Source organism: Phaenicophaeus curvirostris, chromosome Z (assembly GCF_032191515.1).
Source record: "Phaenicophaeus curvirostris isolate KB17595 chromosome Z, BPBGC_Pcur_1.0, whole genome shotgun sequence".
NCBI lineage: Eukaryota > Metazoa > Chordata > Aves > Cuculiformes > Cuculidae > Phaenicophaeus > Phaenicophaeus curvirostris.
The window spans coordinates 73,007,053-73,026,096 of NC_091431.1; the positions used below are offsets into that span (position 1 = coordinate 73,007,053).

General features: G+C 41.9%; 1 protein-coding gene across 1 annotated transcript in view; it reads right to left on the bottom strand.

Annotated features, from left to right (window-relative positions):
- Positions 1-19,044, bottom strand: part of LOXHD1 (lipoxygenase homology PLAT domains 1) — a 159,274-nt gene that overhangs the window by 64,610 nt on the left and 75,620 nt on the right. The window contains exons 16-26 of the mRNA XM_069880363.1: positions 17,264-17,340; positions 16,196-16,392; positions 15,672-15,864; positions 14,703-14,863; positions 12,822-13,116; positions 12,163-12,317; positions 10,749-10,882; positions 8,302-8,450; positions 6,948-7,052; positions 6,098-6,226; positions 5,188-5,352 (exon numbers count right to left, since the gene is read on the bottom strand). Of these exons, the coding sequence (XP_069736464.1) occupies positions 5,188-5,352; positions 6,098-6,226; positions 6,948-7,052; positions 8,302-8,450; positions 10,749-10,882; positions 12,163-12,317; positions 12,822-13,116; positions 14,703-14,863; positions 15,672-15,864; positions 16,196-16,392; positions 17,264-17,340 (1,760 nt within the window). The remainder of the gene's footprint in view (positions 1-5,187; positions 5,353-6,097; positions 6,227-6,947; positions 7,053-8,301; positions 8,451-10,748; positions 10,883-12,162; positions 12,318-12,821; positions 13,117-14,702; positions 14,864-15,671; positions 15,865-16,195; positions 16,393-17,263; positions 17,341-19,044) is intronic.

A 19,044-nucleotide genomic window follows, 5' to 3' on the forward strand; every position in this document is an offset into this window, starting at 1 on the left:
GTTAGTACTATGAAAATACAGAGGAATTTCCTTTAACCCTATAAGGCCATTTCACCGCGACTCTGTTCATTTACTGAGATTTTAGGGTTGATCAGAAAGTACTCAGTGTATTTATATCTGACATCTAAAGTTATGAAAATAGGATTTACTTCAACAGCTCAAATCTTAAGGCAAAACACGAATTCACAAAATTTTGGGCAACTATGCAGATGGATGAAGTCAAGCCAACTGGAGGAAGTATATAAATATTCAAGAAAGCTTTACTGTTAAAAAAGTCTCTTATCATTTTAATTACTGAACAGGTGAGATTAATTAATCATAAGGAAAAGAAATAAAACCCTCTGCTGCCCACTTCGATCTAGCTTTCTGTTAGTACCACCTAATCAGTTAACCACACTTAACACCAATGCGAACAAGTTAAATTACACCCAGATCGATGTCAATCAGTGAATATAGAACCGTAAGGATCAAGCTCCTAAATACTTATTTATTCTGTTCCCTTCATTTCTCTGGAATGTCCTGTGATCAAAAAACCTGGCGCCTCTTTCTGTTCTGTTCTATCTTCACAACTTCTCCATCCCGAGTCCTTCTGGAGTGCAACTCAGACTTGCTCAGGAATCTGACTGGCCCAGGAATTAGACTGAGGCTGTGTTCCTGGCTCTGCTGAGTATCCTCAGTGTCCAAGGTGTGATGGTGTTTACCTCACAGAGTAAGAAACCTATGCACAGATGTCTGCACATCAAATAGGTGTTCACATCTCCAGATGTAATCATTGAAGTCAATGCAGTGTGAAGAGTCAGACAAGCACATGTAAGTATCTTCCTCAGGGCTGGCTGAATCATTCTTCAAATCCACCTTCTGCCAATGCCCAAACATTTGTTGATGATAACAGGAATTCAGACACTCCACTGTCATGAAAGCATGTAAATTCAGGCTTGCCTTTTGGCAAACTGAATCCTATCCCTGTTTCATAGAATCACAGAATGTCGAGTTTGGAAGAGACCTTTGAGATCACCAAGACGACCAACTATACCTGCCCACTGCTAACTCAGATCCCTAAGCAGTTCATCTACCTGTCTAAACATCTCCAGGGATGGTGACCCAATCACCTACCTGGGCAGCCTCTGCCAGTGCCAGAGAACCCTTTCAGTGAAGGAATTTTTCCCAATGTCCAATCTGAACCTGCCCTGGTGCGACTTTAGTCCATTCCCTCTCCTCCCATTGCTTGTAATTTGGAAGAAGAGACCAGCATCCACCTCACCACAACCTCCTTTCAGGCAGTTGCAGACAGTGGTAAGGTCTTCCCTCAGCCTTCTTCTCTGCAGGCTAAACTACCCTAGGTCCCTCAGGTGCTCCTTATAAGACTTGTTCTCCAACCCCTTCCCCAGTTCTGTTCCCTTCTCCGGATGCTCTCCAGCTCCTCAATGTCCTTCTTTTAGTGAGGGGTCCAATACTGATCACAGGACTCAAGGTGCAGCCTCAGCAGCACCGAGTACCAGATCACAGCCCTTTCCCCAGTCCTGCAGGCCACACTGGTTCTGTCACAGGCCAGGATGTTTCTGGCCTTCTTGGCCACCTGGGCCACTGCTGGCTCATGTTCAGCCGCTGTCAAAGAACACCCCCAGGTCCTTCTCCTCCAGGCAGCTTTCCAGCTACTCTTCCCCAAGCCTGCACGGGGTCGTTGTATCCCAAGTGCAGGACCTGGCACCTGGCCTTGTTGAACCTCACCCTGTTCTCAGACCATCAATCCACCCTGTCCAGGTCCCTCTGCAGAGCCTCCCTACCCTCAAGCAAATCAACACTTCCTCCAGCTTAGTTTCATTCACAAACTTGTTAAGGGTGCACTCAATCCTCTCATCCAGATTATCGATAAAGATATTGAACAGAACTGGACCCAACATTGGTCTCTAGGGACATGGTTTATGACTGGCCTCCAACTGGATATAACTCCATTTCCCTCAGCTCTTTGGGCCCATCTATCCAGCCAGTTCTTTACCCAGCAGAGAGTTTGCCTGTACAGGCCAATAGCAGCCAGTTTATCAAGCAGAACACTGTAAGAAATGGTGTCAAAGGCTTTAAATTCCTTCTGAAATGTATGAATGAAAAATACCAGGAAAGTTTTGGGCAATATTGATTCGCAGACCATAGAATTATATGAACAAAAAATACCAGGTATGGTTTGGGCACCACTGATTCGTAGACATAGAATTATAGAATGGTTTGCACTGGAAGGGATCTTTAAGATCATCCATTTCCACCCCCCCCATCATAGGCAGGGACACCTCCCACTGGATCAGGCTGCTCCAAGCTCCATCCAACCTGGCCTTGAACACCTCCAGGAATGAGGCAGCCACCACTTCTCTGGGCAACATGTTGCAGTGCCTAACCACCTTCACGATAAACGATTTCTTCCTAAGATCTCATCTAAATCTCCCCTCTTCCAGCTTAAAACTCTTCACCCTCATCCTATCCCTGCACTCCCTGATAAAGAGCAACTCCCCAGCTTTCCTGTCATCCCCCTCTAAGTACTGCAAGGCTGCTTTAAGTCTTCCCTGAGCCTTCTCTTCTCCAGGCTGAGATAAGCTGCATGGATTTCTCCTGCCTCAAGCAGACACAAGCTCTCTAACACACAAGGCTACCTCACAAGAACAACCTGTGTCACCCAGCAGTATCACCAGGATCTGCCCCTGGCCGTCCCACTCCCTCATACCACCCACCCTCCAGCATTTCCCATCCGTTATTACAATCTTCTTGTTTGCTTGTCATCTGCATCTTCCTACGCTGCAGTGACTTCAGTCATCTTTGCCATTTACACTACAGCACTCTGCTACATTTCGGATTCAGCATCTCTGTTAGGGTAGAGAGAAGGTTTCTGGCACCTTATCTGTTGCTGTTGGAGTAACTCTGATTATGCGTACTGGAGACTAATCATTCATTAAAAACTCAGGCTCTCTAAATAGCACTCTCAGGAGAACAGAGATGAAGAACTTTTCTTCTACAGAGAGTCAACCTGGAGGTACTTAATATTCTTTCCACCCAGTGTAATGAATTCTGCTCTGCTATGCTGCAGGTAAACTGGAATAGTTTCTCCAGTATGTTAGAAAGGTGGAAAAAAATCCTGGAGACCAAAATCACATGCCATGCATTATGAATTAAAAATGATCTTCTTTGCTGAAGTCCGTGGTGCTTGCTTTTGTTGCTTGAATATTAACGCCAGCTTAGAACTGAATCAGCAAAGCGTCACTGTAACAAGGTGCACAAGCAGCACAACTTTCAGCTGTCAGACTCCCACTTCATTTACATGAGACTTTTAAAGCCGTATCCCCACAGGCATGATTTTAATTGGACTGCGGATGACATGTTTTCATCGTTTGTTTGGCATGAAACAATTCTGGCACAAGTCATCATAAAACAAATCAAATCATTTTAGTTACCCCTGGAAAACTGAGACCTTCAGGTTAATAGTTGGGAAACCAGAATGCAATAAATAGCACATTGGGGATGGTTTAAATAGTGAAACAGCCTAAGTTGATGCTGAGCCTGGTGCAACCTTTTTGCCAGAGAGGCCTGACTGGTTGGGAAGACTGGATGTGGACTGCTGACAAAAAATCAGTTTTACACAAACTATGTAATCAAAGGCAAGGTATGCCAGAAAATCATTGTAATATACAGGGACATTAATAAATTATATAATCACCACCTGCATCAAAATATATATTGACAGGGTAACGTGGATAAAAAACATGAGAAGCACATACAGGGTTTCTGCGTTATATTCTCTCCAGACACAAATATTATTTTGTCTTCCAGTTGACCAGCAAAAGTGAGGAAGAAAGCAAAGAAGATTTGTTCTTCTGCGCCAGACAGTTTAGGTAAAGAAAGTAAGACATAAGAAACAAAAAATAGGTTGGTCAAAGCATGAGGAAGGCACAAAGAAATGGCACTGGCAGATCCTCAGAGAAAAAAAGACTATTTCATTTCACAGACTGCAGGATATGATGATCCAGACATTGGAGGGTTGGCCAGCCAATGTGGTGACTTTGACATGAACCACAGTGTTGACAGTAAAAAAGAAGCCAAGTCTTCTGTGTGGTTATTCTCACAACTATCTGAGAAGAAAGAAACCGAGGCAGAAAAACAGAGATAGGGCAACTCTAACTTTTGATGTCTAAATAAGGACCTGCAGGAGGTAACATTTTTGACACCTTCAATGCACATAATGAGGGATGTAATGAGGTAGGAGACAACTTCGTGGTGAACAAATTATCACTTGTTCAGAGTGACCTAGGAAGCACATAGGAGAGCATGGAGTGGAAATCATCCTTCATCACTGTGGTATCCAGCCTGATGAAGGGAAAAGGTAATTCTGACAGTCTCCGAAGGCGGGCCAGGAAATAATTGTCAGCAACTTGAAATGAAGCAGAACAGGGAAGGACAATTCAAATGCAGTCCCAGAGCTGTGAGTGCCCTCCACTCTGTGAGGATGCACGTGTGAGAAGAGAAAGAGAAGGTTGCAAAATAATGTCTCTAAAAATTTATTTCAAGAAAACCATGTTATCTGATACTGGATATTCTGGAGACGAGAAAAGAAGATTTCTAGTAGACATGAAAATTATTATATAACTACTTAGAGGGCACTCCCCAAAGATGCTGGGTTTACCCCAAACATTCAATCAAACAGGAGTGAAGAGCAAGGAAAAACTGGAAAAAGAGGCAGATTGGTGCAATGCTGTCAGAGAAGTATGACACTGAAGAAACTGGAAGAGCATCTTTCAGCAAGAGAGGGTTGCACAATGTGAATTGCACTGGGGGAACCATGACTTGGAAGCAAGACAGAAGTGTCTGCTGTATTCGAATGGAGCAAAATGAAAGGCTGACTGAAGACAAGGAGGACATTTTGAAGCAGGATGAGGACTTTGAGATGACAGGGCAAGAGGGAGGTAAAAAGACAATATACACAGCCACAGGGCTTCTAATAACTCTCTGATCTGGCAAAGACAGGAAATGTTAATCTAGAGCACCCAGATGAACTTTCTTGTAGTAACTGGAATCATTGGCATGTGATGTATTTATAAATATTTCAAAACCAATTCAAGGGAGAGGCCCAGCCTGTAAAACTGTATGAGCCAGCAAGATTTTATCTTCTGTAATGATGGGTGTATTCTGGGGAAATGACACTCTGCTCACATGGGATATACTCTTTTGTCTGCAGTTCTGCAGGGAAGATAATTCTCTCAATGGCTCCATCATCTTCCGATTTATCCAGCCAACGGCCACAAGGGAACTTGAGGCACTGTCCCAGTGATGGGGCATCAATTTCCACCCATTCCAGAAACCAGCCATTTGAATTACCTGTGGTTGGAGAGATAACAGTGAATAATCCACAAAGCTTTTACAGACAACAGCAAATGAATTATTACATTCCAGACCTCTGACAAATAAATCTTCCTCTCTTTTGGCAATGGAAAAATAGAGTAGACACCATAAAGATAATTGCAAGAAATTGTCCAGGTTTGAGCTGAAGTGCTTTACATTTCTATATGCATCAATTTAAAGATGTGTACATGGAATTGCTGATTACACCATCACTGGAATTAATCTGCTTTTATAATAAGACAGGGAAGTTATCAACAAATATATCCCTTGGTGCCCCTAAAGGAAGGAAGCCATGTGTCCTTCCACTGCTTCCCTTGTTTCTAGTAGAGACACAATATGTCTAAAAAGCAACCAAGACTTGATGATCAAAACAACAAATGTATTGATAAGGAAATGAGATAAATCTATGAGTCTCATGACTGACAAGGAAAAGTGTTTGGTGATGTATGAGGAATCTCTTTAAAGATGTGGCTGCAAAACTAAAAAGGCTCTTGCAGAGAGGTAGGTTGCAGAACTACTGCAAGTTGCCACCACTGTGCTTTTACTGCCACAGCCATGGGAACGGTCTTAGCAGCCAAGACAGCAGCAGCAACAGGCAAAGTGACATTGAGGATCAGTCAACAAAAGGTAAATTATTATTAGGGTCTTGGAGGCAGGTTGTTTTATTCAGCAATGTTCCTTATGCATTAGAAATATGATGTTACAAAGTAGATTATCCTACCTTTATTATCATGGCCTATCTTGATTTTTTTCAGGTCTCCAAGGTCCACAGACTCCACTGTAAATTCATCTACCTTTCCACGCTCAAATTTGTTCTTGTTAATCTTTGAGGCCTTTAGGCTGACTGTTCCTGTTGTGGCGATGCAAAAGGACATTGTTCAGCATGTGAAACAAATCCTCTGGGAATGTCAACAGTGGAATGAGGGAAGTGGCTAAATGTAAAAAAATGGCTTTTCATCTCAAGATCTGAGCTTTGTCCCTCCCTCTGAACCTAAATCTGTATTAGCACCAAACTACACAGATTTCTTTATTGAGTGATCCTCTGGCAGTGCCACAGGGGTGATGCTGTTGTGCTGTGTGCTGTGTTCACAGCTAAAGAAATTCATCCTGCCCATCAGTTCCCTGTCACTCTCACAGGCATCCAAGTCATTCCACACACAGCTTGGCTGCTTCCAAGAGGATTTGCTCATCAGCTGATTAAATACTTCTGGGCTACTCAAAGGAGAGCTGGATTTCAGGGAGCATGCTGATTCACTGCTGAGGAAAGCAAATAATTCACCGCATTCACTACTCAGTTATGTAGTCCCAGTCAACTGTGCCATTTCTATAATTGAAATTAAAGCCTTTAGATCGGCAGCTGGTGCAAATCAGCATCACAGAGTTTGACAGTGATTTACAGCAGCTGGTTGTATGCTCCCAGTTATCATGATGTATGTAGAGGCAGCAAGAACATGAGGTTGTACTAAAAGGGAGTGAGGAACGGATATTGAGGAAAAAAAAGGAAACCACGTCCTGTCTTTTCAGGCATCCAGCAGTGAGGTGTTGTCCTCTTCCGTCACATGAAGTCATACCTGTATCGTCTTTGCTTCCATAGAGAGTGATGAAGACATTGGCATCTGTCCCAGCATTCTTCTTGTCCCCAGTTTTCACTTTCACAGTGTATGTTGTTGATTTAGCTGTCAGATAAAATACCTTTATTTCAGAGTGTGAAGCCTGAGCATAATTTAACTCTACTTTTCATTACATATGTGTGTTTGATTTGGGTTTTATTTTAATGCATTATAGCCATGTTGTAATCTCTAATTCCTGTCACAGGCTGTGGTAGCCTCTGGGGTGAGGTGGGGTATCTGGTTGCAGAGCCTCTTAGAGCTCCTGTCATTCAGTACATAGTCTGCATATCTACAGATAAGAAGTGTGCTCAAGCCTTCCTATTTGCTTCCTGGAAGTCTCTAAGGCTCCTCAAAGCTGCCTCTGCCTATACTATTTCATTAAAAACAACACAATCCCACCTTTATTCTATTAGCACCAAATAATATTTATGTGTATAACACATGAAAAAATCCTTTGCATTCATGAACAAACCCTTCACAGCAGCATCATTAGGGAGGTTTCTATTGTGCCAGCATCAAGCAAGTGCAGGGAACTCATTAAAAATGTGGAAAAGTCCAATACAGTCTTCACTGCTCTGCAAAAACCCACTCAAGATTTCTAAGACAGCACCTTTCTTCCATAGTTAAATGGATGTTTCCAAGATGCTGCTGATCTATCAGGTCCTTCTGAACCAGGCAGCTAGCCAATTTGTGGGAATTATTAATGTATTCAAAAGCATCTGAGGGGGGAGTTAGGGGAGATTTTAAGACCTTTCACTGGCAGTGAAGCCAGCAGAAATATTGGGCACTGAGCACCTTTCAGCATCAGACCCAGGAGCGTGTCATTCCTCCATGGTTACTGTGCAATATTATATAAAAGGGAGGCAAAGTTATTTTGGAGGACAACAGGCACAAGCAGCAAGATGGAAATTGAGATAAATTTAGATCCCTTCCCTTCCTCTGGTCATGTTTTCTCTCTACTCAGTTTCATATTGAAACATTTAACCATTCCAGTCTATGATGTAAAATGACTGGGACTTATGTCATAAATATTAACAACTAATGCACATTTCAGTTGAGAGATGATGACTGGACATGTTATCCATCTCTGTAGCTTTCTCACTCCAACCTTGCAAGATTTTTAAACCCCCTAAAAATGAGGAATGTCTACTTCTCACTGACTGACATGCACTTCCCACATCATTCACACTTGAAAGCTTCAATCCTGGGCCAGAATTACTCACAGCCCAGTGAAGACTGTCAATGCCCTCAGCACTGCTAATAACTTTGTTCCTTTTCCACCCCACACTGGAAGAAGTACAAGGCTAACATAAACCTTTCTGTTCCAGGCCCAGCGTTGCAAGAGACTGGCCATCATTTTCCGAATCTTTCTTTACAAATGCTTCATCCACTGGGACCAGCTCCCTGACAATCTGACCGTCATCTTCCTCAACTGCTAACCACCGCTGGCATGGAAAATAATACCTACAAGAATGACAGCAGCACCCAGGGCTTACACAGTACTTCACAGACTTTAATAACAGAAATAAGCATAGACCAGAGGCTACTTAATAAAAAACCCAAGATTCCTCAAACTTGAACAATACATCTGTTTACATACTTGAGCTTTGGTATTGTTTGTGGGAACTAAATGCATAAATAGGTTAGTAAGCATTTACTGAAAAATGCTGCTACTGAGCTGTGAACCACATATCATAGAATCATAGAATTGTTTAGATTGGCAAGTCCTACCTGACCAACGTAATGGCCTTCTATGATGGAGTGACTACCTCAGGGACAAAGAAAGAGCTATGGATGTCTTCTATCAGGACTTCTTTTACGTGGTCGCCTACAACATCCTTATCTTTAAATTGGAGAGATACATATTTCGGGGGTGGACTGTTTGGTGGACAAGGAATTGGCTGGATGGTTGCATCCAGAGGGTAGTGGCCAAAGGCTCAATGTCCCAAGGGAGATCGGAGACAAATGATATCCCTCAGAATCATAGAATCATAGAATCACCAGGTTGGAAGAGACCCACCGGATCATCGAGTCCAACTGTTCCTATCAAAGTCCATATTGGAACCAGTATTATTTAGTATCTTCATTGGTGACACAGACAGTGGAATCAAATGCACCTTCAGCAAGTATGCAGACAGCACCAAACAGTGTGATGTGGTTGTCACACTTAAGAAACGGGATGCTATCCAGAGGGACCCGGACAAGCTTGAGAAGTTGGTCCAAGAGAACCTCATGAGGTTCAACAAGGCGAGGTTGACGGTCTTGCACCTGGGTAGGGCCAAACCTGGGTATCAAACCTGGAGGTGAAGGGATTGAGAGCAGCTCTGCTGAGATGGACTTTAAATATCTGTGGTTGAAAAGATGGACATGAGCTGGCAATGCATGTTTGCAGCCCAGAAGGCCAGTTGTATCCTGGGCTGCATCAAAAGAAGTGTGGCCAGCAGGGAGAGGGAGGAGATTCTGTACATCTACTCCACTCTCGTGAGATCCCACCTGTACTACTACATCCAGCTCTGGAGCCCTCCACACAGGAAAGGCTTGGACCTGTCAAAACGGATCCAGAAGGCGGCCACAATGATGATCAGGAAGCTGCAGCATGTGCCATGTGGAGAGAGGCTGAAAGAGTTGGGGGTTGTTCTGTCTGGAGAAGAGACGATTCCTAGGAAGCCTTCTAGCGGCATCCAGATACATAAAGGGGGCTGATAAGAAGGATGAGGAAAAACTTTTTGGCAGAACCCGTAGCAATAGAACAAGGGGTGACAGGTTTAAACTAAAAGTGGGGAGAGTTAGACTAGATAGAGGAAAGAATTTTTTTACACTGAGGGTGGTGACACACTGGCACAGGTTGAGCAGAGGGGTAGTGGATGCCCCGTCCCTGGAAACATTCCAGGTCAGGTTGAATAGGGCTTTGAGCAACCTGACTGAGTTGAAAAACTCCCTGCTCCCGCAGTGGGGTTGGACCAGCTGAACTTTAAAGGTCCCTTCCAAACCATTCTGTGATTGTATGATTCTATGAAAACACCTTTAATACCACAAAGTCCAACTGTTAAACTAGCATAAATTATTCCTTTTAGTTTTCACTCCCAGTGGAATTTAAATAACTCAAGGGAACCTCTGGTCTCCCAGGCAGTTTTTGTTTATGAAGGGTGGACTTGAGATTATGAAGAGTGAGGTCTTTTTGAGCAGTCCCATTCACAAGAGCACTGCAATTTTTATCCATGTCACTTCAAGTATGTTCCAGCTCAAAGGCAAGCCTGAATTTCAGGTTTCCAACAGTCTAGGCTTTGCTCACACAGCTCTCTGTGGAAATCATGGGAGTTTGCTTAGATCAGGACTTATTTTGGTCCTGATCTTTGCGTTATGTGCAAAGGAAAAAGGGCATGTGCTGCAGGGCCTTCCAGATTGGAGCCTTGAAAGGAAATACATGAGTGCAAGCTCTGCAAGAGGACCTTTTCAGGCAGGAGTTTCCCTTCCAGGAGAAACAGAGAAAAGTTGAAGTTTCCCTACAAACATCCCTAGATCCCAAACTGAAGGTTTGCTGGGGCTTCAAAACCCCCCACAGAGGTACCCCTAGAATGGCCTCATGCTCAGTGTAAGAGCACGATCATCACAAGGCTCCCAAAGGGATGACTGCTCCCTTTGAAGGGGTGAACAGTTACGATGATGCCTTTCTGCATCTCCTCTGCCTTCTTGCAGTTCTGCAGGGTCCTGAGAACGTGACCCTTTTCTGACCGTGTTAAAAGAGTTCCACAGGCAGCTCACGTGGTGCTCTCCTTGCGGTCAACAATCTCTACCCTTTCCAGGTACCAGCTTGGGCTAGCACCAGAGTTATCATGTCGGATCCGCAGCTTCTTCAGCTCACCCAGGTCAATGGCTTTGATGGTGAACACATCCACCTGCACAGGAGGCAAGAGGTAAATGACTGTTTTTCCCAGAAACGGGAAAAGAAAGGCAGTAGTAAGTGGCCAAGATTAATCTTTTTCTCCCGTTAAAATGAAAGGAGTTTGTAAGTCCCCTTGTATTGTTTGTGTGGGTATACTAAACTACAGAGCTCTGAGCTCTGCCATTAACACTCATGCTTGACTCTTAAAAAGTGGTAACAGCCATGGTGCTGAACAAATTCTTCACTCCTTCTGTTATCTCATCCCCACTTCTGCTTCCTCTAGGTTTAACTCGTCCCTCCTAAATCTCATTCTTCTCAGGCTTAGTATTTGCCCCAGACTGAATCTGGAACTGCACAAAAATGCATTGACTTCATGGAAACTCTCTTGTGTGCCACCATGCGCTTTCTTTCAAACCACAGAATTTCTTCCTTTTGGTGTTTACTACAACCATGAGGTTCATTTATTAGTTGCATTAGTGTGACAGGATGGTCCTTGTTATCATAATACTTTAAACATCTTAATGTAATTAACTTGTTGGTAGCTCTCGGGTTTCTACTCCCAAGAGCAGAGAACGTTACATTTGCAGCTTGGAGCTCTTCCCACTGAAGGAAGAACCACGTGCAGGTTGCAATTTCACTGGTGCCAAGCTCATAAATCACAGCTAACAGAATATTTAACACCCTTAGGCTCTTTTTTTTTGTGATTGAGACTTTTCCACAGCTGCTTATTGTTTCCATAATTCTTCGTTATTCAAAATTATTCCTGGCTATAACATTAGCTTGTTAATTGTTCATAAATGTTTTTATAGCAAATATTCAATCTACGAGAGAAGTTGTTTAATTGGATTGGATTATAAGGCAATTATAACACATCATGTAATATTGTTTTTATTCCCTGACTGGTTGAGTATAACATTTAGAAACGTATTTGCATCTAAATGCTGACATATCAGAGCTGCCTGACAAATACTGCCCAATATTAATTTAAAGTTTGCAGTTTTCAAGCATTTCTGTCAGGAAACATCATTAGGAGAATGCTTACAGGAAGCGGATGCAAAAGGTGGTCCAATGTAAAACTGAGGTTCAGCTTGTTATTTGAAGGAATTTCCCCTGGAAAATGTTTTAAAGTACTTTGCTTTGAATAATATATTTAAGAAATTAAACACATTCAAGATTTAAGCTGAAAGAAGAAGCCAAGTCTTGCAGAAAAGGGACTGCAACGAATAACCAGCATGATAACTGAGAGCTCTGCCCGCCTTTGGCTCTCTTGAGTGAGCTGAACCCATGCATTACCTGGCCCTTTTCAAACTTGTTGAGGTTATTCGACCTTTTCAGCTGGCGCTCACCCGTGTCTCCTCTTCCTACACCATAGATGCTCAAGAAGACGTTAGCATCTGTCCCAGCACCTCCCACAGTCCCAGTGAGAACACGGACTTCATATGTATTCTCTGCAAGTAAAATTGTAAACGCAGATCAAGAGAAGGCCAGAAATAGCCATATTTTGTCAGGTCTGTGGCTCACCATGAAAGCATGTCGCCCTCAAATGCCAGCACAGTCAGCTTTAAGAAAGATTTTGTATGTCCAAAGTATGCTTGCATCTATCTTTAAACATAAGCAACTCCATCTTTCTCCAGCCCTTACCATTAACTGCATGAATAGTTACAGCTTGCTAAACTCCTAGCCAACAGTGCTAACTTGTGGGACTCTTGACCCAAGTGCCCCAGACAAGCCTTGGAGAATCCTTCAGGGTATTCCCATTTTGAGATGTCTCGTCTATCTTCTGTCCTCTTCCTCCTCAGAGATGATCAACCAAACCACAGTGCAAACTACACTGCAGGCAATGGGGTGGCTAGAGAGGCCATAAATGGCCATGCAAAGCACCACGGTGTGGTTACTGTCCTTCAGGCAACTGCTGTGTTCTCACATTGACACACATTCCCTCAGATATTTACCTTCCAGGTCTGATTCTCCTTCAGGCATGAGCTCCACCACAAGCTCCTTATCTCCTTCATCTCTAGCCAACCAGCGGTGTGCCACAAATGTGTAGACATCCATTTCTTCTTCCACCTTTGTCTCCTCTTCTTCTTCCTCCTCAGACTTCTTTTTCTTCTTCTTCTTATCAGACTCTGTCTTCTTTGTCGCAAGCCGCTTGAGCGTGACACTTTCCAGGAACCAGCCATCCCCAATGCCTGTCCCATCATGGCCTATTCGAATCTTATAAATCTTTCCAACATCTGCAGCCTCTCTCTGCCACCAAGGAGAAGCCAGAACACAGAAAGATACAAGATATTTTAACTTGATAAAATGTGTTCTTAGAAATAAGGATCATCACCTCTATTGACCGAACCACCTGGGCAAGGATGAGATCAATTCTTTATGCAAGTTTGCCTTTACTTTTTCCTTCCTCTTTTACTCGTTCATACTTTCCATCAGCAAATCTCATCTCAACTGTCTGAGCTCAAGACAGAGTAATCATGGTGAGGATAGGAGCTGAATCCATATTTTTTGGGCTCCCTATTTCTCCATTGCTCTCCTTACAAGTATTATGTCTATGTTGGCATTAAAGATGAATGTGACAAAATATCATGCTAGTTTTTTATGTATTCTCAGTGTCTGAGGTCTGTTTTTAAATGAATAATGAATAATGAATACTTAGCATGAGACATGAACCAAGCAAGAAGCAGTAATGGCATAGTGAAAAGGCAGTAAACTTGAACTTTCATAACCTGATTTGTGACACAGACACTGAGCGTAGGCTGCCCATCTCCTTCCTTCTCATCTGGAAAATTATTTTTTCACTTTGCTAGTGTGCAGTGAGCATGTATTTCAAGTGCCTACAATGCACCAGTGGCAGAATACTGCATCAGTAAAAAGATTCCTACCTCTCCAGTTATTACAGCAGATAAAAAAAAAACTTACTGGTTTAGATTATTTTTCTGGATTACTACCTAATTAAGTTGGATAGAAGGTTTCACTCCACACAACCCTTCAACAACCAATAACTTGTTTCTCATGGTTGCTAATGCTGTAGGCAGTGTTTGTGTTACAAAACTTGCAAACATTTGCTTCAGGCTTAAATCTGGCAACTTGGCATGTAAATTTCAGTCTAGATGCATTTTTTTCTATAGTAAAACAAAATCAATTGCACACAAAATGCTTATCAGCATAAAATTGATTCAGCTGTTGTGGTATAAGATTGTGCCTTTTCTTACATTGCTTTACCTTTAGATTTGCTGTAATCATCCTGTGTGCCCTGTCCATAACCGATGGCATTTCCTATTAGCATGTAGCTCACATAATCTTATTATTGTCCATATCTTCCTGTAAATAATCATATCATGAAGGAGACAGAGGATCTGTCTATTAATGCTTCAGAACTTCTGCTTTTTGTGCTCATAAAAAAACATCACGGAAAATGGGCAGAACTTTAAGCTCCAGAAATAAACATCTGAGAGAGTGTATAAGCGTGTCAATGTAAACAGAAAGCTGTGCATATGGCTTTATATAAATCTGATATTGGCTAAAAGCTTTTACTCATAAATTTTGGAAAACTTATTTCCTTTAAAATCAGAGAAATCTGAAAAGTTGCTATCAGACCATATTCTTCCACAGCATCTTTGCTACTTGCCCTTCAGAAGATGTAAGTGACTCTGTGAAACACAAAACCTTCCCAAAGAAATACAAGACAGCCGAAAAACATGATTAGAGGGAAGCAGATGCCAACAGATGCAGCAATTTTGTTTGGTATAATTGGGCCAATTTTTCTGCCGATGTTTCAGTTTTGGCTGGTCATTCCTTTCACCTCATGGAAGTGGTACGGACTGCCTTCATACCTTGAAGATATCTGTGGCTCCCCGTTCAAAGTTGTTCGATCTGTTTTCTAAGATGATCAATTCCGTTTTGCCAGTCTCACCATAAATCTGCATGAAGACTTTGGCATTGGTGCCTGCGGCCCGCACGTCTCCAGTAACTACAGACACCTCGTAGTTTATCACTGATCCAAAAATAAAGCAACTAAATCAGCAGGGAAGCTTAGATAACAACATTCCCAAAGGCTCAGGTTCAAAATTAAATTACCTTGTCTTAACAAATGACCACAGAGCTGAGCATTTGCTCTTATCCAAACCAAATGTGAGATAACACACTCTTCAGTGAGGACTAACCTAAAAGTTTTCCTTTACTTAAGTACTAAGCCAGTGTGAGAAGGGTGAAAATAAAGCCTTAAAAGGAAATTTCAGTATTAACTATAGGCTGGTTAAATGATCAACTCAATATAACATAAAGGAGAGAGTAACACAGAGCAGATGAAAACCGTATATTTTCTCAGGATCCCCAAGCAAAGTTTAACCATAGCATTAAAAGAAAAAAAATCTACTGATAAAACTAAAATACACAATAGGGATTTGGTCCTTGCTTATCAAACAGCCTCTCTTTTCCAGGCAATGAGGTAATATAGGCAGGAATGGACATGTGTTTGCTAGGGAAGCATTGCAGGTAAATTTAAAAAGCAGAACCCAGTGATATTGTAATGAAGAAGCATGGCACCTTGTGCTATCTTACACCAGTCAGGATGTAAATTTTTCATAAAATCTCAGGAAATGGAGAATTCTGTAATGTTTTTTTTTGAACTGTATTAGAAAACTGAATAAGAACAGAATCATTTACTTTCCTCACCAACATAAGATCTTTAGGATGGGGATTTTGGGGGGTTTGATATCTAACCGTGTCTTTTAAAATGCTAGTAATACAAATCTAGTCCTAGCTGTAAAAAAGCACACATTTCTCCATGTGCTTTATCTCACATTTCTCAATAGGCACAATCTCACTTGGATAGACCTCCACCTCCACCCTGCCATCAGCCTCATCTTTGTCAAGCCATCTGTTGCAGGGGAACATGTATTGCCTTCCCTGGACTGGAACCGTGATCTGGATACTGGCCAGGAACCACCCAGACCGGAGACCCACGTTATCATGTCCGATCAGTATTCGGTTGATCTTTAAAAAAACACATAGAAATCAAGAGGGCAGAAAAAAACCCCAACAAAACAGAATTTACTTAATATATAAAAATCTCCTTCCTCTGGTACCCATTTCTTACACAGTGTTCACGTAAATAATTTATATATGTATTTAACTAAACTTAAAACACTCATCACATGCCAGCATGCATGCTAGACTGCCAGTGTAGTAGTCTACACAAAATGTATTTCGTAATATCCAGTGTAAAGGTCAGAGATTCTTATATCACATTCGATCCTGATTGTTATATTGATTCTGAATTCAAACAGTTGCACAAACTACAGAGCCACCTTCAATTAATTCTTACCTTCCCAATATCCATCATATCTAGGGTAAACTCATCCACTCGACCACGTTCAAAATAATTGCCTAGATCATTATCAGAGACTAAGAGAGCCTCTTTGCTGGAGTCTGCTTTTTCACCGTAGAGTTTGATGAAAACTTTGGAGTCTGAGCTGGCACCGGGGATATCTCCGGTCTTCACGCTGATGTGATAACTGACATCTAGAGTAAGATCAATGTACAAAACACACACACATGAGTGGCATTTCCAGTACTCAGACAGGCAATTGGCTTCAAACAGATACAGGGGAAGAAGGCTCCAGCTACAGATACAGAAAGGCCTTTGCTTCTGCATTCATGTATCCAGCATCTTGTGGCCACATTGGATAAGCTGTCATACCTTGAAGTTATTCACCGAAATATTAGAGATGTAACGGTTAAACTAATAAGCAGAAAATATTCTGTACTCCTCTCTCTCATTGTTAAATGATTACAAGCCACAAAAAAAATGAGCTTATACAAGTGAGGTGATTTCGTGATTTCACCTTTTTAATACTTGCAATTTAATTCAATTTAATTCAATAGCTTCAATTTTTTTTTTTCTGTAACAAAACAAAAAACATCTCAACTTGAGCCCTGTAAGTGCTGTTTTCTAAAGAAAATTGTAGTATTGGAGCCCTGGTTCTTCAGAAAAGGACAATGTAATCCTTTTGGTGATTTTCTTCTGGGAACACAACGTTATCTGACAGAATTTACTTTACTAAAGCAGTGGCAATTTAAGATCTCTCAGAGAAAGCTATAGAAGAAAGCAATTCTTATACAAATCACAAGAGTAAAAATCAAAGTTTCTTTCTACATACATAATATTGCAATTATTCTCTTTTATGCAAATTAATACCATTCAAAAACTAGGATTTAAGGGTCAGAGGCATTTCCCCCTGAGTTACCTACTGCAGATTCTTGCATAAGAATGTCAAAAAAGCCCAGTAGATTTACTGTGAACCGACATGAATCATTAAATAAAATAAAGCAAGTAAATATGTGCATACATAGCTCAAAACCAGACCTTCTTTTTTTTCCAAGCTAAACTCACTTTTTAGCATTGCTGACTCCCCAGCAGGCACTAATTCTCGGACAATCTGACCATCATCCTCATTTTTGTCAAGCCATCTGGTTTACAAACAAAAGTAAGTTATATTTGAATAATTAGGATCTAGCAGACCTTTCAAAATCTAGGCTGGCTCCACACATAGTAAAAAATCCACACGACAGTAAAAAAATTTTACAGGGCTCTTTATATCCATTAGCTTTGCAGGAGCTTGACCAGACTGTACAGCAGTCACACTTTTAAATCTCCACTATTCCAAGAAGAGAGTTCATGAGAGCCCTGCTTACAGTAGATAAGCATCTGCTGTGATGTCCATCTGTTTGGAAAGCACAAACGCCACAGCCACCAGTTGTTCCTGTAAATGGGTAGTCTCAGTCTCTTTAAGCATTGACCTTCATTGACCAGAAATATTCTCAGCCTTTATTACTAGCCACTTTGATTACAAACTTTATAGCATCTAAGTTATTTAACCTCCCCCTTTTTTTTAGTGTTTGATTACTCTGGCTTACTATCACTCTTGCTTTCCTTATAGATAAGTACATTATCCTTTTTTCCTTCATCAGGAACTTCATGAATTACGCTGTTCCCATTTTCAGAGCAGGGCATGTGGAGGCAGCCGGCACCAGCCAAAGGAAGGATTTCCTTTGTTTCTCAACATTAATGATCCAACTAGACTGATTAAGAAGGAAAGCTGGGCATAAAGCAAAATGTAATATGATCTCAAGGGAAAAACAACTGAAAGGAAGATGGAGAGGAACAAACTGCTGATCCGGTAACCTTCACAGTTGCTCCTTCAGCCTCAGGGGTGAAGGAATTGCAGCTCCAGCCCCATCATACACCATACAGCAAATATTGTATGACAACAATAAGGGCCCTGGCAGAGGCTCCTCACTTTCCACTTGAAATCCAAACTGCTGCAGCACACAGAATATTCCTGTATCCATCTGCTTAGGGTCAAGTTTCCCTCAGCAGTACACTGGGGCCGTTTCAGTTCCCAAACATCAATGTATGAGAGCACAAGCAGTTCCCAGAAGGTCCCTTCTTTCTAGGTACACAGTTATCTGCAGCAGCATCTTTTGCAGTTAAAAATACCGTTGGAAACCAGTGGGAGTGAATGAAGAACCAGTGAGCAAGCTCTGGCAGGTCATGCAGGGTATTTAATTTGCTATAATACTCCCCAGAACTAGAAAAAAGAAAACCAAATCCCCAGACACTGTTTCTTTTTAAAGACAGCCACACAACCATGCAAATGACATCAGAATCATAGAATCATAGAATCATAGAATCACTAGGTTGGAAAAGACACACCAGATCATCGAGTCCAACCATTCCCATCAATCACTAAACCATGTCCCTCAGCACCTCATCCATCTGTGCCTTAAACATCTCCAGGGAAGATCACAGAAGACCTGCTTCTACACAAACACGTGCAGCACAAGTGCACTGCGAGCTTCCTGCAACGTCACTGTGCCACATGTGTTCTCCTTGCCTGATCCTCACACGAAAAAGGAGGGGAGCTCACTTAAATGGCTCCATCTTTGATTTTTCTGATGTGTCAGCATGCACAGAAACCAGCGAACAACCCTCATAAAAGGAATTTGGGGACATGAACAAATGCCCACTGAGAGTTGGATCAAACATATGGTATCTCACTGGTAATAAACCAGCGCAGCTTAGAGTCATGACCAGTTGGACTCGCCACAGCGACCAAGAAGTAACCAGATATTCTGGAAGATGAAGGATGATAGGTCTCCATTTCATCCATC